General features: G+C 38.1%; 1 protein-coding gene across 2 annotated transcripts in view; it reads left to right on the top strand.

Moving 5' to 3' along the window:
• Nucleotides 1-22117, top strand: part of LOC149806837 (uncharacterized) — a 41107-nt gene that overhangs the window by 13004 nt on the left and 5986 nt on the right. Inside the window, exons 1-3 of one of the 2 annotated variants that reach the window (XM_089958323.1) lie at nucleotides 7566-7730; nucleotides 17203-17564; nucleotides 19692-21048. In XM_089958323.1, the coding sequence (XP_089814449.1) occupies nucleotides 17451-17564; nucleotides 19692-20750 (1173 nt within the window). In that variant the 5' untranslated portion in view covers nucleotides 7566-7730; nucleotides 17203-17450 and the 3' untranslated portion in view covers nucleotides 20751-21048. Of the gene's footprint in view, nucleotides 1-7565; nucleotides 7731-17202; nucleotides 17565-19691; nucleotides 21049-22117 lie in introns of those variants that run through there. The other variant, XM_089958317.1, reaches the window with a different exon arrangement.

Raw genomic sequence — 22117 nt, 5'->3', positions numbered from 1 at the left:
AATCATCTGGAAGTAGCGGGAAGGTTCTGTCAAATATTTCGTCTTGGGTAAACACGGTCGTTGTGCCATTTTACCCCACAAGCAATTTAACATCACTTTGGCAAACGATCGCCTGCCTTCGTTTTTTTCGATGTGGTCTAAAGAGATGCCTTCTTGTTCGTAGTATTTCTCTTTGAATTTTATTTGGTCTTCGGGAGTGTGACACCAGGAAGGATAGCCGCTGGCTTCTTGTTTCAGTTTCAAAAAGGCATCCACGTAGTCGGCGAAAATGCCTTTCTGAGTAGGGTCACCCTTGTGGTACTGTTGTGTCTTGGGAAAGTGGCAAATTTCGTACACTTCTAACAGTTGGTATCCCATGTCCATAGCTTTGAACAATTCTATGCTGACCCAGGTTCCCGTCAAGGCCCGTTCTTCCTGGGTGTGATGACAAGGCTGATCTTGGTTGCACGTTTCGGCACAAGTACGGCACAAGGGAAACATCAGTTTGCCTTGACAATGGTGAGGTAAGACGGGATGGTATAGGTTCGTGGGAGGTAAAACTTTACACTTGATCAAGCCTTCGTATTGTCGAATGTTTTTCAGGTCGATGTGTTCCGTTAACAATTGCGGGTACCCTACAGGAAAGCGACAATATTTGCACACGTAGGGATACAGCGAACACACGTCCAAGTATTTGATTTCTTCTCCTTTCTCTTCGTCGGCTTGGTACAGCAAACAGGTGGCATTGGTCCTTCCTCCGTACAAACTATCCCTCGGGTTCAGAGGGTCCATGAACTGGTAACCTTCCACGAGGCGTTTAAACTCGGGATCGGTTTTCATACGGTGATCGTATTCGTGTTCCCATATTTCCACCACTTGGTATCCTTCCTGTTCTAACTTTAGGCGCCGCTGACAAGTGTCCTGGTACAAGTCTTCCATGGTTCGTTGCAAAAACTGATTTTTAGTGCCACGGTCAGGGTAACGGACGGGACATCCGTGAAATAAGCAACCGTTAAACTCGTACACAATCTTGGGGTTTTCTAAGTCCCAGTCATCGACCGAATACGTTCCGATGGTCTTTTCGACCCCTCCGTTGCGGGCATGCTGAATCCACTTGTCTTCCTTGTCGCACAAGTAATGTAACCAACGTAGGGCTTTGACCGAGTATTGACGTTTGACAAAGTGGGTCGTTTGAGGACTGATGACAGCCACAGTGTTTTCAGGCATGAATCGTTGTCGATACACTAAAAAACACGCTTTGGCAATGGTGCAAGCTTCTTTCAAAGGATCGACCCCTCCGTGTTCCATGAACAGTTCTCGAAATTTTCCACAGCAACGCCGTAAAATGTCCACGTCGGAACGACAATACTTTAGCATTTCTTCCTGAAAGTCGAAAGGGTCCGAGGCGTGAGCTTGGTACCAAGCGTAGAAAGCTTCTCGTTGATCGGTACGCATGTTGTCGGGGTCGTAATAGTGAGCCTCAGGTAAATGGGGTAGAACGGCATGTTGATTGGCTTCCGTATTGAAAAAGTGAGGAAAGTACCCTTTAGCCATTTCTGTCATTCCAAACGTTTTAGGCATTCGACTCAAAGGCATGGCCAAATAGCTCAACGAATCTTTAAACTGCACTTGTCCCACTTGCATGAAAATGATTTTGGCTCCGTTCAAAGTGACTTTAGGACGCTAGGTGCCTTGTTCCGTATAGTATCTGAGAAGAAACTGTCCATCGTATCCGGAGAAATTGTGAGCCATCACTGTGGCATGACGATGACAATCTCCGTAACGTTCGATGTCCTCTTGGCTCCACGTCTTGTCGATGGGATCTAAGACCCATTGGGCAAAATCGGCTAACGTGTTCGGTCCTCGAAAGATTTTTTCACGCCCTCCAGGAATTTTGCTGCAGTGAGGACAATGACTGAAGATAGGTTCTTGAATGCACTTCTCGCACGCTCGATGAGCCACGCAGAAATTAGGAATGTGAATGCCGGTCTCTTGCATGCATTCGAAATCGAAAAAGATGAAATTGCTTTTCTTCTTGTGACCGTCCTCTTTCTCTGGTGGGGGTTGGTATTTTTGCACGTAGCATTGGTGTTCCAAGTCGACGATGTGGTGACAAATGTGACATTTTTTCTTTCCTCGACATACGTGTGCCTTGGTACTGTTGGTACGTATGCCTTGTCTACACGTAGGGCACAATCTCAGGAGTTGACAAGCACATTTCTTCTGTGAACCTTGTGTTTTCAAATGTTATTGGTAACAGGTAGGGCTGACAAACGTGCGCAGACAAGTCGAACAAGGCACTGGTTCTTCGCTCAGACAGGGTGGAGAGGCCAAACATCCTGGGCATTTCCATCCACAATGCTTGTGTTGCTCTCGATTATTATAACCATAGTCACATTTCTCACAGTAATATCTGTATCCCAGGAATCCGGTGATACTGGTAATGGTATCGAAATGGTCATCGTGATGATAAACATGAATATATTTTCCGTCCTTAAAGTCTTGGCCTCGAAACAACAGAGGTCCGCGCATTTCTTGAGGATGCACTTTCAAGGTGTAGCGTGGAGCTAGGGCATCTTGCAATTTTTGCATCTCAGGAATGCCACAGGGTGTGTCTTTGGACAGGCCAGCTTGTTGCAACAGGAGTTCTGCTTCGTTTCGTTGTTTGGTTCGGTTCGATTTTCGAATGTTCTCCCAGGTTCTTTTCCATTCTACCGTGTCGTTCTTGTTGGCATAGGTTCGTCCCACCACGATGGCACGGGCTAAGCACATCTGGTCTTGAGGGTTGTTAATTCGGACGAGACTTGTTTTGGTGTTGCGAAGGTCGTCCACCAATAACATCTTTTTGCGTCCTGTCCCTTGAGGAAGAGAGACGTGAGCCATTTTCAGTGTGGCTTTACCATCGGTGATGTCAAACTGGTCATTAGATTGTTGTACGTGTTGAATCTTGTCCATGACTTTGGAAGGGGTTAGTTCTGCGGGTCTGCTAAACTCGATCCAAACAGGGGATTTCAAACCGTCGTGATCTATGGATAGTGTCAAGCGATCGTCTTCTTTGGGTTGACATTGTCGCTTGAGTGAGGTGAGCAAAGAATCCCACATCTCGGTGATAAACCCTTCTGCTTTCTCCAAGGGTACGTCGGCCTTGAAATCTTTAAACTTCACCGTGTAGGTGTAAGCCGTGGTTCTAAATTTTCTAGAGGAGCGCTTTTCCGTCTCTCGAATGGAATAGTACTTTTCAGGGTTGACTAAGGGTGGTGAACTTGGTTTAGAGGGTTCGGATTCTGGTTCACTCATGTCCTCTTCAAAATCACTGGCATGAATTTGTGCCAAGATTTCAGCCCTGGTACGAGGCGATAGATCACGTTTCTGCCTCTTACTTTCTTCTTCTTCTTTCTTCTCGAATGAATAGGATCGTTTCATCTTGAGTGCAAAACGTCAAATGACTCAAGTTTAAACACCATAGACTAATTTATAGTCATGACAAACCAGCGTATATAAAAGGATGTGTGTCTTGTCCTTTCACTATTCATTTCACTCTCAAACCGAGCACAACGATGGAAGATTCTACCCAGATGGAACGTTTCGTCAGAGCTTTGCGAGGGGTCATTAGAAAATTCTCTTCAGACCAGCCTACGGACTACTCTCCTTCCTTTCGAGATAAAAGTCAGGATACTTGCTATATCTGTCAGAAGAAAGGGCATTGGTCTTCAGAGTGTCCAGACCGTCAAAAAAGAAAAAAAAAACAGGGGCTAAAAAAGACAAAAGTCAAGATACCTGTTATTATTGTAAAGAAAAAGGACATTGGTCTCCAGATTGCCCAAAAAAGAAACAAGAGGAGTCAGAAGAAAAGAAGGATTCTTCAGAAGAAGAGAGGGATTCTTCGAAAGAAGAGAGGGATTCTTCGAAAGAAGAGAGGGATTCTTCAGAGGAAGAAGAGGAAGAAAGAAGACAATTCTATTTAAAAGAGGCAAAGAAACAGGAGAAGAAAAGAAGAAGGGAAGAAAATGAGGAAAAAACGGTGAAGAAATTCAAAAAACAGAGAGACTAAATAATGAGAAAGAAGAAGTGTACGAACTTTTTAAAGTGTTCTGTTGTGAATTGTGAATTGGATTGTAAAAAATGGATAAAAGAATACATGAATGATATAAGGTAAGTGTCTTTGAGTTTTGATTTTAAAATAAGAAGCTACACTCACGCACTCATACACAGACACGTACTATAAGGGTAAAATGGGTGGGGTTTATTTTTAAGGTATTGGCAAATTGAAATTGTATTTCTTTTCGAGAAATGTGGGTGGCCCTGAAAAGGGCCTTTTTTCTTTAGGGTGTAGGAGTGAGTTTAACCAATCAACTTTAACTGCCTTAAGCCTTTGCCACGGCCAAGGCCTACTTCTGATGATTGGGTTGAAATCACTAAGGGTGGTACGACAGGCTTAGTCACAGGGTTGGCGTGTTTAGCTCGGGAAGGTCGTATTCTCTTCGGTCGTGATAAAGAAGTCTGATACATTTGTTTCAGACTTCTTAACTCCGCTAAAATGTCCAACAGTACCGTAGCCGTTTGATTTTCACCCTCTTGTTTCTTTGCTGCTACTTCTTCTTGCTGTTGTTGCTGTTGTTTTTTTCTTACCTCTTCTTGTTGCTGTTGCTGTAGGAGAAAAGCTTGTTCCGCTTCCTTTTGTCGTTGCATAAATTTCTCCAATTCTTCTTTCTGTCTCTGTCTAAAATTCTCCACTTGCGGTAATGAAGAAGGTAACGAAGGTTCCGGAACAAATTCTTGCGAGGTAAGAAAATCCACAAACTCCCAATGTACCTCTTCTGAAAGTAAGTCCGGGTTCCCTTGGGCGGTCTCCCCTGCTGGTGCACCCCAATGGATCGTTTTCTGAATTTCCGTCATGTTGAATCACTGTCGCATAGATTGACTGCACACAAGCGCTAGCGAATCTATATAGACCAACTGACGTCACAGACTAATCTCTTCAGATTGGATGCGGGCTGACTGAATTTTGTAACGCGTGTTTGGATTGGTGAATGAACTCAATCCGTTTCAATCCTACCTCTACCTATAAATAAGCGCAGTTCAGTGCATTGATTCACTTGTTCTCGTCGCTTCAAGATGTGGACCGATGTGCAATCTTCTACGCTTGTGTCTTCCATGATGTTCCGGACGGACATACCCATGTATGTCCGATCCAAGTGGACCGTTGTCCACAGGACAAACACCAGTCTGTGGATACGTAGGATCTACGTAGAAAGACAAGGATGCCTCAAAAGAGTCCTGATTTACGGTCCTACAGTGAAACGCAGCCTAAGGACAAGAAGAAGACCAATGCGGTGCCCTTTATGTTAATGGATACATTAACATAAACCCAAAGGCCCTTTTCAGGGCCAGCCATATTTCTCGAAAAGAGATAGCCTTTCCATTGCCTACCCTTTTTTAAATTTAAATTTAAATTTAAATTTAAAAAAACTTTTAAAAAAAAATAATAAAAAAATCCCATATTCAATTCCCCTTGTCCCTAGACAAACCCAAACTCTATTCCCATTGTCCCTATACAAGCCCCACAATTTATTCCCCATGTTAATTCCCCTTGTCCCTAGACAAGCCCAAACTCTATTCCCCATGTTCAATTCCCCTTGTCCCTAGACAAGCCCAAACTCTATTCCCCATGTTCAATTCCCCTTGTCCCTAGAGTGGCCCAGCAATTTTCCCCATGTTAAATTTCCATTGTCCCTAGAGTGGCCCAGGGGTGTTTTTAATGGTAATTCCCATTGTCCCTAGGGTGGCCCCATTCACTACTTTGGTAGCTTGACCAGCATGATCTGACAATAGGTCAGTAATTCAGTTCAGAGACTTACGACCGGCGTCAATATGTCCGAAATCCAATAATAATAAAATAATAATTGAATGGAAGATGATGATTACCGAGCTGCTGTTGACGATGAAAATAAAAAAGTGAGGAAGACTAATAGAAAAAAAAGAAGATAATGAATGTGATGAACACTAAAACTGCCTGAAAACTAGAACTTTCTTCTGTAGCTTGTCCTTTACTTTTTCTTTTCTGTCGTTGTGTATGTATGTAACTTTATTTAAAAATAATAATCCAAATGTAAACGATGTAACATCAGCTCTCTGGATTTGCCCACTGTCGAATAGTTTAGTTTTAAACGTTTAATATGAATATCGGCTCACATATCTATCCTGTCAACATTATCACAATTATTTCATTTACAAAATTAATATAATCGTATCTTCTCACGTTAAATATATTTACACATACTATAATACGCACACCTACCTTAGAATGAGCACTCCGTGTTGTTCAGGAAATCTGCTTTTAAGCTTTCATGTATAATGATTGACGATATTAAAATAACATGATCCAATTAAATTATAAGTCATATGTGTCAAACTCAAGGCCCGCGGGCCACATCAGGCCCGGCGTACAATTATATCAGGCCCGAGAGGTCTTGACCGGCGTACAATTATATCCGGCCCGAGGGAGAATTTTAGGCAAAAATATTTTTTAATGGCCCTGCGATATAAAGTGCAAATCAAATTCCCTAATTAGCAGCGTTGTCGAACGATAGGCTACCTGAGAGCGTTCTCGCTTCGATCAGAATAAGCGAATATAAAAGTTGTGTAGTGAGTGGATGTTCGTTGTTACAGTAACCTAGCAACGTTCAGTTGCTCGTTTTGGATTGGCGCATAAGAAATGAAAGTAGTGTAGTGCCCGGATATTACATCACCTTTTCCCGCTACGGCTAACGTGATATCAATCAAGCGTCTGTCGGTAGATGCACAATCTTTTTTTTTAAATCAAAGCCAGCCTTAAAATGGCCAAGAGAAAAGTTGATTCTGAAAACAGAGCCTTTCAAAGCCGCTGGGAGGCTGAATATATGTTTACTGATATTGGCGGTAAACATGTGTGTCTAATTTGTGGAGATAATGTGGCTGTGATCAAGGAATATAATCTGAGACGGCGCTTTAGTGACTTTGAAGCACAGAAAAGTAATTTCGAGCTGTTTCGTAACCCATTTGCCATAGACGTGGAAACTGCACCTGTAAATTTGCAGATGGAGCTAATAGAGCTGCAGTGTAATGGGACACTAAAGGCAAAGTACGACACTTGCAGTCCATCATGAGAATCTCAATGACACAGAACATTACTCCCAACATAAACGAACTTGTAGCCAAGAAAAGATGCCAAACATCCAGCTCTGACAAACTGGCATAAGAGCGAAAATGGGTATGCCAATGATTTTTTATTATTAAAACTTTTTTCTGTTTTAATTTATATTAATGTTTAAAAAAGGTTTAATTTTCCGCTTAATGAATGTTTATCCTGTTCGGCCCGCAACCTTACGTGTGATTTGAGTTTTGGCCCGCTGAGCGATTGAGTTTGACACCCCTGATCTATGTGTTCTGTACTTCACAAACGAACTTGCTGACTTGAATAAAGTGTAGATTCATGCAAACTTTGCACTTAAATATTGACAATAAACAATGAGCGATATCCACAGTACAGCAAACACCAGCGATCGATTGTAAATTGTTTATGAACTTTGAGCAATATACACATCAGTTTCAATGCCACCATTGGGATTGTATTTTGTAAGAGCTGATCAAGGCTCAAGGTGAGACAAGTTACCTATACATTCGACCAGATAGATTTTGGAGACTCATGTCAAAGGCTCATTATTATCTGGTTTTCTGGCAGAGAGACAATCGTTTCTTGAAAAACATCTCAGGTCAAGTATATGTATTTTTTGACAGCGAAATCTAAGGCTATTGAGAACGTGTATTTAGATACAAATGTACAGCATGACATGTATTCGTTTGTGTTTATAAACGTGAGCCGTATTACTATTATTAATCTATGCATGAACATGTAAACATTAACTTACCTGTGTACAGTATTTAACCAGTCCTATGACAATGATAGTTCGGTTGACTCATTCGGTACAGACTGCTACCGTGGTCCTTATAAATTTATTATCTCTCTCTGTTTCTGAATCACTGAAAACTGTTAGCAAGCAAAGACTTTTATCCTCATGTGTGGGGGTATCTGGTTGTACTACTGATGGAGATTAATGTTTAGATTATAGAACTGTGTAATCTGTTTGACAAGCTGACGATAGCAGAACCCGAAGCATCGTCTGAGTCAAATAAACTACCTTGTTGTAGGACTGTACCTGCACCAATACTATGCTCCAAGCTGTCCTCCTGAAATTATATGTAGAGGGATATAGTAGAGACCCTGACCTGCAGACACATAATGTTCCGGTTGATCTAGGTATATATGATGTTGGTAGCTGTGTACATAGTATACATACAAAGTTATAGGATGCATAATATAGATCTGGATGTATGCTGCTAGCAGTTGCGTACTCGGTATTTTCCCAATTATCATAGGAAGAATGACCACCTTAGACTCTGATCTGCCAGCGCACAATGTGACGGCAGATCTGGGTTTATCCTGTTGGCAGTTGTGTACATGGTATGCACAAGCGAACATATTATCTCATATTATCTCACTCTAACCTATGTTTTAGTGAGAGGTATGTGTGGTAGATAAAATGCATATATTTTTAACCATCAATACACATACCAAAGTCTTTAAATAGAAGTAAATAGTGATTTAGGGGTAATATGATAAATTAGTCGGTTTGCCATTTTTGACATAACAGGCACTCCAACCCATATAAAGATGTTCTGAAAGTAGCATTTTCCATCTACACCATGCCTTTCATCTGTCTTAAAAATCTATAATGTTTGTAAAATTTGTTTAGCTATTTTGTGCTATATAATATTTGTAAGCAACCATCCAATAACAAATAAACATGATCGGTCTATCACCCACTAAATGTTTTTTTTTTCTTATATCAATTGGTACAAACGAACTGGTTCAAATGCAGTAGAACATAATGCAGTGAAATGTATCTTTTTCTTTCTCTATGCCGAACCGTGATTACGTTTAAAAAATTCAGAACAAAAGCTCAGTGTAAATTAGTAATGCGGCTGAGAAGGCTATTTCAGTATAAAAATAAGGAATTAAAAAAATGTTCCTGGGGAAATCTAAAATTCGAAAGTAGATGTCCTGTAAGAAATGTGCTAATATGGATCAGGTGGGTCTTAACATAATGATACCAGGGATCAGCTCGGTTTCTACACTCTATAACAACAGGAATGACAGTTAGCAACTCATACGTTTGCTCAATACCGAATGTCAAGCTCCCTTCAATGCAAAATTTGTTAGTTAGATTCTTGTGCGTATATTCGAGATCTAATAATGGTTAATGCTTTCCTGCATATCTTTATATTAAAAAAATTTGAAATGACTTACATACGTAACATGACTCTATGTACTTAAAATAAGTAATAGAAAAGAGTGAGAAGCGACAATCTTTGTAAAATTTAAAAAAATAATTTAGTTACCCAGAACACAAAAAAAAACGCAAGAAAAAGGAACTTACAGTATTGCGAATCAAATACCAAACAATCCTACAATTACCGGCACAAGTCCTAATGAATAAAGATCTGAATAAGCTTTAATAGTCGAAATTTTTCTTTTCCTTTATTACATATCCATTGAATCTTACATGGCTGATCTGGCGTTCTATATAGATGGTCAATCTGTGATCCGGTATCGCCCACCTAAAATTTCCTAACTCAAATCCAACCTGGAACTATTTTTAAAACTTCAAAAATTCAATAATAACCCACTTATAAAATATAGGGAATGATTCATTATTTATACATTAAAAAAACTATTAAAAACGTCAACACACAGTTGAAAGTATAAGAAATGCAGTCATATTGGGTGAAAATTGCCCCTTTTGCCGCTGGGGCTAACTGTATCTGCTGCCGAGAAATTAGAGATAGTTGAAGATGACAACAATATTTTTAAAAGAATGTTGAGAATGAGCTCTTAGATGAACCAGGTGTGCAAAGTGAAACCAAACGTATGAGAGAGAGAGAGAGAGAGAGAGAGAGAGAGAGAGAATACTTTGGCGTTGAAATCTTGCATTGAAAGTTTAAAAAGTCCAGACAACGTAAGAAAAACTCCAGGAGTCATACCATGATAAAGAAATAATTGAGGGACAATAAGAACAACACTTGAACCTCAAATTAGTTTGGTAATTGCAACAAAGTACCGAATTCTGGGCGCAACGACCTTAAATAAAACGATCTGAGAAACCGATGAACAAAAACTTCTGAAATATGCACCCGCTGATCTCATCCCTAGGTAGGCCTACATCAACGATGACACGGAGAAGAGACATTCCGCAATGTTATACATTTAAAATTCCACTTACCCAAAATCCAGTTTCAGAGCTTCAAAAATATGGTCTGTGGAATTTTTTAAAATATATTTTAAAGAACAAGTTTAAGTCGAGGAACTTTCAGTTTGTCTATCAATATTACTGAGGTGTCGAATTTGATTAGTAAATCTTTTGATGTTACTGACAAACATTTGAAACATAAAGATAAGCGTATTACAGAGAACAGCAGCTGTTTTGACAGTGATGTGAACTGGAATAATTACTTCTTGTTAATGTTGAGACTTTTCAATCACTGGGGTACGTGCAAAGAAGTGACTGCTTGTTTGCATTTAAAAATTTTCCGACTGTTTAAGTTGAAAATAAAGAGAATAAACCAGGACAATAATGTTTAGAAGTTTCTTGTTATAAATATGCAAAAGAATATTTAAAAAATGGGTCCTCGTGTTAGAAAGAGACCGAATCGTCGTTTTCTTAAATTATATATATATATATATATATATATATATATATATATATATATATATATATATATATATATATATATATATATATATATATACTAATGTTTGCCAAATTATTTACCACTAGCAATTATTGAGAGTGGAATAGTACATGTGATTTGTGTATTGAAACTTGATATAGCTGAACGCGCTTGGTTCATATTTTAACTTTGCATCGATCACGGTAATTCTCATGAAAATATTTAAACAATGTTTCTGGCTATACCATTGACATATATTCCGCGACCAAGTTAACAATATCAACATGCGTGCTTGTGTGTGTGTGTGTGTGTGTGATTTGGATTTTTAACGTAGCTTTAACAATTTTTCAGTCATATCTCCACGATCTCTGCAGTATGGGAGTTTACAGTGATGTCTAGCACTGGGGCATCATGCCGCAGACATGTAGCATAATGTCGCATTCGTTTCACATTATCCTGACACCAGTCCTAACACTAACCTCTTAATGCTGAGTGCCAGGCGAGGCATCAGTTTGCATGGTTTTATTAAGTCTTTGGTATGACTCAACCAGGGTTCTAATCCACGACCTCCCGCATCCGACGCGAACGCTCTAACCACTTAGGCCACAAGATCGGTGTATCAACATGTAACTAGGCCCAAAATGAATAGCCTAATTACAAATGAGTTCCACTTCTTTAGTAACGGAACAGTTTTGAAATAGTTATAAAACGTATATTTCTTGATATTAATAATAACCTCTCCTCCAATCTCCTCTGCCTGTCTCTGTCTCTCACATTTACCACCCTATATCCAGAGAGAGAGAGAGAGAGAGAGAGAGAGAGAGAGAGAGAGAGAGAGAGAGAATTTATATGTGATATATAAAGTATTTTATTCATTTATTAAAATTTGGATTAAACGTTGAATATCAATACTCTTTCTAGCTATTTTCCTGTTATATTGTTACAACTCTTTGGTCACAAACAAAGTAACAGAAAAGAGCAAAGCCAACAAGTTTTGTAAAACATAACACACAATTTAATTATCATAGTTGTCACAACCCTTTTACAGTATTAGGACAAATACGGCAGAAAGGTGGACATTTAAATTTTGAAAGGGCTCACGAGCCCCGAGTCAGCAATGCCTACAACCTATATATATGAACAACTCAAGGTAAACTATATAACAATTTAATAAATATTGACAATGAATAAAACTTTTCAAGTTGTTTGGATATAGATCTTCCAATTACACTTCACTCATAAATTGCTACATTAATTGTCCTCTTAACAAATGCTTTTCTTTATCCCATGATATCAGAGTTAACGTCCTAATGTGAGAGAGTCTCCTTTCAGTGTGTAGTCCATGTACTCATCTGTATTCGTTCTCGCTTACTGCATTCGCCATTCTTCTTCCGTCCTGCAGTCTTCTTGTGCTACTCTTTGTACTTTTTCTCCTTCTCCTCCACCCTTCCTGTGCTACTTCTTGTACTCCTTTTGTCTCGTACTTCCTCAATTCCTCTCTTGAGAGTTTAGTTCCATCTCTTAGTGCACACTCGGAGCTAACGTAGAAGCTTTCTATTTCTTTCCCAGTTCATTTCCTCTTCTCCTCTTCTACGAGTCTCGTTCACTCGGAGTTGTCTTTCCCCCCAGAATTCTTTTGATAATTCCTTGTATCCTCCGTTCTTCTCAAACGTCAAGAAACTACTGATTCATTTCACACAGGTCTGGCTAGATATTTGATTATCCCCATTGTATGTCTGAGACATTAGCCTTCTAATGGTAGCTTTATAAATTACTATAACTTCTATTGCCTGTACGCCTCGTTTGATGTTCACATATAGCCGTGAGCGCAGAAATCTGGCATTCTTAGCAACACAAAGAGCTTAAATCTTTTGAAGCGACTAGTCGACTCAACCTTCTGATTGCTGAATAAACGCATAGCGGACCATCAGCTGTTTGCTTCAGACCCTTAGTCAACTGTCATGAACCTTATGTAAGTCTTTACCCAGCAAGAAGGTTAAAATCACGGCCGTAAAGTTCTTCGCGGCTGCGGACAGTTTCTGTCTGCCATACGCGACATAAAAATATCCATCGTGTTCTTGCACCAACACTGCGCCAAGACTCGTATCGTACACGTCGGTGTCTAGAACGAATTCTTTGTTCAAGTATGGTAAACGGACAACAGCAACGGATGTTAGTCTATTCTTCAATGTTTGAAAGGCATGCTCACACGCCTCTGTCCAGACCTTATTCAGGAATCTCTTCTTGGTTGGATAAGACAATGGCCCTGCACTCTTGCTGAAATTCGCCACGTACTTCAGGTAGTAGCCGGCTAATCCTAGGAACGACATTACTTCGGTCTTAGTAGTGTAACGTGCGGCGTTTAGCAACGGTTCCACCATAGACCTTTCCGTGTACAATGTGCCTTGACTCAGCATATGTCCCAAATATTCGTACGTGCGGAACCTGATGATGTCACTTGGATGGACGAGCTGTCAATCCAGTTTAACGTACTCACTGAATATGCCCCTATCGCACAAGGGCTGCTTTAACTTCCGCATCATTCTTTTAAAGACGCTCGGCTCGTTCTGGACTCTGAAAGGCATGACCCACCATTGATAGATTTTGTCTGGTTTTGCGAAAGCAAGTCTTGGGCTGTCCTCCTTCCTCGCAGGGATTTGTTAATAACATTTAGACAAATTTATCTTGGAGAAATATTTCACCTTAGACACAGCGGCAAAAATATTGCCCGAGTCCAGTAGCATTTCTCTCTCTCTCTCTCTCTCGTCCTCTCTTCCTCCCTCTATCTCACATACAGAAGAATAGGCGATGACACAAGAAACATTAATTACTTTATGCGCACATATTTTCTTTACAAACTAATCATAAGCTTGTGAAATGGTTCAGAATTAATACGATTTTGTATTCCCAGAGATTTGTTTCTAAACGGGAAGAAAACTCACAAGGTTATTGAGGAAACATTAAAAATGAATAAAAACAATCTTTTATTCTTTAAAATACATCTAATACTTAAAAGAAAGCAAGGAAATATTTGACCATCGTAAATCTGTATATTTTGCGAGCATTTCGTTCCTCCTAGTGTGTGATGCAAATATTGCATATAAGTTTTCAGATCATCAACCATGCCGTTATCAGAACAAAACTGAATTCAACGTTTGGTAAAATCCTCGATTTTAAACACTCCTAAAACTTTCAGTTTCAAAGCATTTCATATGTTTTAATAAAACTGTTTTTCTTCTTAGTAACCAGAGTATCGCTTCTTGCTATCAATGAGTCCTTCAAGACATGTGATCAGTTGTGGGATATTAGTTACAGTAGATGTCAATCATAATTTAAGACCCACTGAAAGATTTATAATCAGTCATAGGAACTAAGCCAAATCAGAGGTCAATTATGATTTAAGAGATGTTGAAATAGTATAAGCGATGTTGCTAGTTGCTATGATTAACATTGTTACCATAATAAATTAGGCCGTGTGCTTCCCGGATTGACTCGGTGAGCGATATTAATAGACCAATTCACCTTACTCTAACGGGAAATTTGGACTTTTGCTATAAATAAGACGTAACGAATGTTTTTCTCCTGGTTTTAAAACTTAGTAACCTTATAATTAAAAACTGAACACAACTATAAGACTGATCTGCTTCGGATGTTAAGGCAAGATCGAATAATTTTTCAAGTAAGGACATTTATATAAAAAGTTAAGACACATTAATACAGTCAGGGTGCAGGTCAGTCTTATCTCTAAACCATTCAGAGTGGTCAACAAATTTAGGAATTTCCAACTGTAAATCTTAATGTCCTAGATACAGATTCAAGTAAACATGTTTACCATTAACAATGATCTGAATATTTAATCTATAATCATAGAGAAATATTAGCTATGTATTATGCTTTTTACAAAATAAATGTCACTGGTCAGGTACTCCATCAACTTGGTTTTGGACAAACGTCAAGTACAAATTATATATATACATAACATAATCTTTGAGAAAAGCCAACAGTGAATTAAATAAGCATAACATTAATTTCCGTTAAGAAGCAAAAGTATACAATTCCTATTACTTTGCAAAACTGAAAGGTTGACAATCAAATATATCTTCTGTTGAGATTAATCCCGATTGTGATCAAAACTGTAATTGCCAGAATCTTGCCTGTTTTGTATTGTTATTTGGAGAACCCTTTAAAATACCAATAAAATATTTTTTTCTTCGATATAAACAAGACGCATGTTAGAATTTATTGACTTTAGATGTAGCAAAAGGTATATTTTACTTACTGAGCTGCTTAATGACCTGGTTATTTTATAGTTTTTCTTTTGTTTTGGAGCATTTTCATGAGTAGGGTTTTGTAAAATGATAAGTAAAATCTTTAGTGAATAGCGAGTTAATAATGTAATTGTTTGTTAAAATCTCTGCTACCTGATAATTTAAAACTTTAGTTTTATGTGTATTATAAAGAGAAATCAATCTATTTCGACAAAACCAACTAATTTTAATAAACCGTATACAGTTACATTTAACACAGTCCGATAAACATTGATTTTCCTGCTATTTGTTTTTATTTTCTTTTAAATCGATCCTCATTTTAGGAGGCAGTTTTACCACTAGAGAGTTATCTAAAATGTGAATGAGATTATTTGTGTTCTTAAACAAAATGGTCGTCGTCGTCATCACCATGCATATTTTCTTTTTCTTCATCCTTGTTTTGTAATATTTTTCATTTCAAACATATTGTTAATGGCGGTTCTGTTATTTGTCAAAAGACGTTTTCACCTTTCTATTGATGGTTCCCTTATAAAGATCATTATTAACCTCGTTGCTAATCCTATAATCGTCGTTATCATTATTTTTAACAAAAGATGACGAAAAATGTATACCCACTTCTAATGAACATTAAAAATAATAAGTACACGTTTATACATTAGTGACGACAATGAAAAAATAATCTACAATGGAAAATATGATAATACAAGTTAAAAATGGAGACAGTATCATTTTTATGACCTTATTGATAAAGTGACCCAAAAAGGTAATAGTAAATATCGGGTATTGATAATAGACAAGTTTAGTTTGTTTCCAATCATTATTATTTTAACCAAACAGAATGTTCAACAAAAACAGGAAAGAAACTATTATTCACTTTTGAAACATAGGTATCGCGTTTTAGCTGCTGTGCCTTGTGACCAAAGTACTGTGTTAACGTTTACAAAATTGCATATCTTCTATATGACATGCCTGTATCAACGACATTAATTTCAACTTTGGTACAATATTACTATGTCTAAGGTTTGTAACTTGATCTTCAAAGCATTTTTGTATTTCCTGAGGAAGCAGAATCATAATGATCTCCACAGGTGGGACATCGCGTTCTTTGTGGGCATGGGTCTATGAATCAACTGGTGAAATTGGTTAAATTCATCTTCATATTTCAGATTTTTTATGCTTACCAAAGACAGATCAATTTATAATGATTTATATCCATCTGGTCATTAGCTTTAATTTGGTGTCCATACAGAATAACTTGAATTGTCCACCTCTGTAGTTACCAAACTAAATCAAAGTTTTGGCGCGCAAGGTCATAGGTCTGGGTGTTAATGGCGAAAAATGGTTTCTGACAATAGCTCAAGTTCTCCATCATCTTTGATTACCATACATTGTGGATGGTGTGTAGTTGGGTCAATGAGGAATGTTGTTGATTGTGGAGTACAAACGTTAAAATCACTGAATGAAAGTAGAAATAAGGTTTCTGGGTAAATTACTAGAGTTATCCATGCTCTATCATTGCTACACTTTCTGGGTGTTGTGCACTTGTGATAAGGAAGAACCTATCAATTTCAGGCTCAAATGTTGAAAAGCCAATGTCACTCTGACTGAAAGGATAAGAATAATTTTCACCATGATTTGAGTTCCCCCACCTCTGCAGTTTTCATAAGGTGAGGATTGCTTTTACTTAGTGGAAGGAAGACCTTTGATTTTGGAGTTTAAAGGTCAATGTCACTGGCTGAAAGAAACAAAATTGGTTTCATACGATAGCATAAATTCTACATGATAATTTAAACTTTGTAGATGACTTGCTCTTGTGGCAAAGAAAAAAAGCTGTTGATTTGGGGTCAAAAGGTCCAAGGTCAACGTCAATAACTGAAACAACAAAAATAGCGCCTGCACAATAATACTAGTTTTGCACCACAGATATCACCCAAAATTGTGTATATGGAATGGGCTTTGTGTCACTGTAAGGAAGAAGCCAAAAGTTTGGGTCAAAGGCACTGACTGAACGAAGAAATGGTTTCCATGCAAAATGTCAGTTATCAACATAAAGGATTATTTAACATTGGGCACATGCGTGGAGTGCTGTTAAAAACTATTGTTTCTCATTCGATTAAGATGAAAACGTCTCAAAAATTGTACAAAAAGATCATAAAGATATATTAACAATACTGCTGTACTGTTGCAGAGTACAGATTTTAACACCACACCATTTGGAAGAACATCGCAGTTTTCTGTTGCTGGTCAGAAACAAAAAGTCTCTAACAACATGGTCAACACTCCTTAAGGCTTCACTGCAGCGCCAGCTTTCGAAGGATTTTGGAAGTAGCAGGGTACCTTGTAACACCAAACCAGCTAATTCACTTTTTGGTGGCGCTTCAAGTTCAGGAAGTGTCTTTATTGGGACAGAATCATCAAACACGCAGTTTGAAGGGAATGGATTTTTATAAACGGCCACATCACCAGGATTTAGTGGATCCATTGGGACATCATTTGGGGCACCTACACCTGTCTCTGGGGGAAATAACACATACCCAGCTACTAAAACAGGTGAGAAGGCTCCGAAGTTAATACATTGTGATACATGGTGCAGAAAGCCATTGCAAACATTACATAGAAGTGACACCCATTCAAGTGTTGGGGATTTTCATGTACAAAGTATTTGACACATTAACACTATTATTATTCAGTTTAGTGTTGATTTCGTTGTAGGAGTATAATGTTTGAAGTATAATTACCCAGTATAAGGGTGATGATAAAATAGTATCTTAGGCTTACACAACGAACATTTGTGGCTGTGACCTTTGGAGATGACATTGAGGAAGAAAATAGTTGATTGCGAAACAAGCTTCTCATGAGATAATAACAGCGTTCTCATATTGATTATCTTTGGTAGGAAAATATTACTTTTGGAATAAGACTACAGTTTTTCAAGCATGCATAATACACTTAAATTAATAATTTCATTGTGAAATGCAGAACGAATACAAATGAAAATGTAGACTGAACACCAACATAATGATGTGCAGAATGGATGCCGACAAAATGATGTATGACGAATTTAAAAAGTAGTCACTTTAAAACTGTCGATAAATTTCTACGATCAGAAACTCTTTTGCAATATTAGCTAGAATCAGATCCTGACAACTTAAATTTTCACAACTTAAATTATTTGATATTGTTTTTGTCAAGGCAGAAATTAAAAGTTACTGTCATTGAGTTGACGATGTCATCCCACCAGCAGCTGTGTATGGATAATCTTTTTTGAGCATTTACCCTTAGTTGGCATCATTTAACAACTATTGTGTTGAGGTTAACTAAAGTGGTACTGCATACATACAATTTAAAATAGACTGAATTTGCTGACAGATCCTCTACAGCTGTATCTGTACGGAGCTATATTTTAATTTTTATAACTTCATTGCTGGCTTTTGTATTTTGTGCATTGACTATTTCATTAAAACACACTTTTAATAAAGCTCGATATGAAAGCACTAGTTTTCTTCCTTTAACACTCTTGAAAATGGAAAATTAGATTTTGGTAGATGCATTTCCGGTTCGTTTCAAACAAAGAAAAATGAAAAGAAATGGGGAAGAAAAGAATTAGTATCAAATTTGAATGCTTTACAAAGACCATAAGCCAACAATGAAAATAAGGATGAAATGCAAAGATGAATGAAATGGAACACAAATAGAAAGCAAACGAAATGCAGATTTTGTAAAATTGATTATTTCAGAGTGCACATATACACAGGCATAATGAAAGTCTGCAGTTTTATTTGGCGAATTGACTACCTTCTATACTTATGAGTTGTTTCCATCTACAACCAACAATAATCTGACATCACATAATACTTAGGTTTGTGTCTATACAATTTGTTTGCGGAAATCAGTGGAACCATAGATCCTGATCTGTTGGCACATTATGCAATGACAGTTCTGGGTCTTTACAGATTGCTTGTATAAAGAATCAGTTCATCAGCTAATATGTATGGTACGTTTGATAGGGTATGATGTTTTTGTGAATTTAAATGTTGCCTCAACCATGAATTGAATATCCTATGAACAATAATTCCTATCTGGAAGTAATAAAACCCATTACTGGAATCTAAGTAGCACTGAACATGCCATAATTCCCAAAGTCTCAAAAATCTATATAAACAGAAACAAGTAATTTCCGAACATTTTTAGTCAATCTGTAATACTGAATTTTCTTCCTTTCTTGAGGTGGATTTTTTAAAATACAACTAGTTTGAATTTAAGAAACAGAAAACAGAATAACCCATTCCAGTTTACTGCAAAGCCGGCAAAGTTTCTTCGCTCTACAATATGCATAAATGCCTACGTAATAATAGACTTTATTACAAGTCACCAGTCATGTTTTGCAGTTCTTTACATTTTTACCTGTTCATTTTTATCTTGTAGTACTTCATGATTACATTTATTTTGGAATGGGTATCTGCCTAAAGATTTTTGTGCAATTCGTTATATTTACATTTTTGGAACTTTACCTGGTACCATATATTCATTATTGCTGATTTGCTGTTTTACATACGTAGATACATTAATACATACTTATATAGGTTATTAGTTACCTTGAATATAGAGCTAAACATATTTTATATGCTTCATTTCTATGTTGCTTTAATAATATCTGTATTATACTTTATCCTGCAGATTGTCTCCAAGCCACAACAGTTGATTTCTCCCCCGAGCTCTGAATTTGTATTTGACCATACTCCTTCCGACTCCAAACAACAGCAGCAGTCAGTGACTGCCCCAGGCTCAGTATTTGGTCAGATTCAGGCTGACTCTAAACTAAAGCAGCAGTTGGTGACTCCTCCAAAACCTGCATTTGCATTTGGTCAGACTCATGGTGACTCCAGATCGCAGCAGATGTTGATGACTCCAACGAGCTCTGTATTTGTATTTGGACAGACTCATGCTGCCTCCAAACCACAGCAACAGTCAGTGACTGCCCCAAGCTCAGTATTTGCATTTGGTCAGACTCCGGCTGACTCTAAACCACAGCAGAAGTTGACGGCTCTCCCGAGCTCTGTATTTGTATTTGGTCAGACTCCCGCTGACTCTAAAACGCAAAAGCAATTAGTGTCTGCCCCATGCTTACTATCTGCATTTGGTCAGACTCTGGCTGACTCTAAACCGCAACAGATGTTGGTGGCCACCCCGAGCTCTATATTTGTATTTGGTCAGACTCCGGTTGACTCCAAACCACGGCAGCAGTCAGTGACTGCCCCAGGCTCAGCATCTGCATTTGGTCAGACTCAGGCTGACTCTAAACTACAGCAGCAGTTGGTAACTCCTCCAAGACCTGTATTTGCATTTGGTCAGACTCATAGTGACTCCAGATCGCAGCAGATGCTGATGACTCCAACGAGCTCTGTATTTGTATTTGGACAGAATCATGCTGTCTCCAAACCACAGCAACAGTCAGTGACTGCCCCAAGCTCAGTATTTGCATTTGGTCAAACTCCGCGTGACTTTAAACCACAACAGAAGTTGGTGGCTCTCCCTAGCTCTGTATTTGTATTTGGTCAGACTCCCGCTGACTCTAAAACGCAAAAGCAGTTAGTGTCTGCCCCATGCTCACTATCTGCATTTGGTCAGACTCTGGCTGACTCTAAACCGCAACATATGTTGGTGGCCACCCCGAGCTCTGTATTTGTCTTTGGTCAGACTCCGGCTGACTCCAAAAACCACAGCAGCAGTCAGTGACTGCCCCAAGCTCAGAATTTGCTTTTGGTCAGACTCCGGCTGACTATAAACCGAAGCAGCAGCCAGTGACTGCTCCGAGCTCAGTATTTGCATTGGGTCAGAATCCGACTGACTCTAAACCACATCAGCATGTTGTAGCTCCCCCAGTCGCTGTATTTGCATTTGGTCAGACTCAGACAAGCAGGCCCACCCCAGTTGTAAAAGCAGCTGCACCTATATCACCAGTAGCATGTAACTTCAATCCCACACCTGTATTCTACTTCACTGGATCACGCGCACCAGGAGGATGTGCTTTCAGGTAAATAATTTTTTTTAAAGCCATCTCTTGCATAATGACTGACTACAGATGGTCGTTTTAGGTTTAAAGTTGTGTAGGAGACTAATTTTATTACATGATATCATTAATATGGTTTTGCTTTAAACCGTTTCGCATAATTGATATGTTAGCTGGTGAAATATCATATTTTAATGTCCCGTTTGTATTTGATAAAGTCACAGCTAAATTGATCAAATTGTAACATCAACAGTATCTGACTGCAATTTTGGCTCAGGGAATGTAGTTTTTAAATCATTTATTGACAAATTTGAATTAATCTTTTTTTTTTTTGAGACAGAATTTACAAATGGAGTTCAGCACCTTCGATCTTGTACTAACCGTATGAATTGAATATGTACCTATGAATTTCTGTGTATACATCGATATATGCCAAGGAAACCAACTGTACTTGTTTACTCACTAGATCTTCCATTCAAGAAATACGATGTTACTTCCTCTCCATTATCTCTACAACTGCTTTTGTTTTGTTATTAAATGGAAAACACGATCCAGTTTATGGTATGCAATTTCCCTTATATATATTGTAAATTCACTTTTTTATCGGTTACCAGTTTTCATGGATTTTGAGTGTGTTATTTAACATGTGTTTAGAAGGTAATGTTGTCCTAAAGAATGTTATTTTTTCAGTGGCATATCATTGAATGCATGTATCAATAAATATGTCATTCGTTCCATACAAAAAAAATGAGACCCATGAAAGTTTTTATAAGTAAATTTATCTATCGAATTCACTGATTACATTTATATCTATTTGCATCAGTTGGTCTACATTTTCTTAAGAAGAATATGTAGCTTGGCAGTATTAACTCTGTATGGCTGATATCTTTCATTGTCAATACTTTATTTATTTCTGTCCAGTCTTCAGACTCTAATATCTCTCTTTTTCTATTTTGTTGTCTCTCCTTTTCTGTCTGTGTATGCATCATTCCCACATCAATCCTCATATCCTACAAAAATGGAATCTAGACTAGGCTGAGGCTGGCATGTTATTAAAATTTATTTAATACGTATTTTTAGACCATAGTACATT

The sequence above is a fragment of the Sinohyriopsis cumingii genome, chromosome 1 (assembly GCF_028554795.1).
Source record: "Sinohyriopsis cumingii isolate HCF-2022 chromosome 1, ASM2855479v2, whole genome shotgun sequence".
Taxonomy (NCBI): Eukaryota; Metazoa; Mollusca; class Bivalvia; order Unionida; family Unionidae; genus Sinohyriopsis; species Sinohyriopsis cumingii.
The sequence above is the reverse complement of the archived record's forward strand: the minus strand, read 5'-3'. Positions and strand labels throughout refer to the sequence as shown.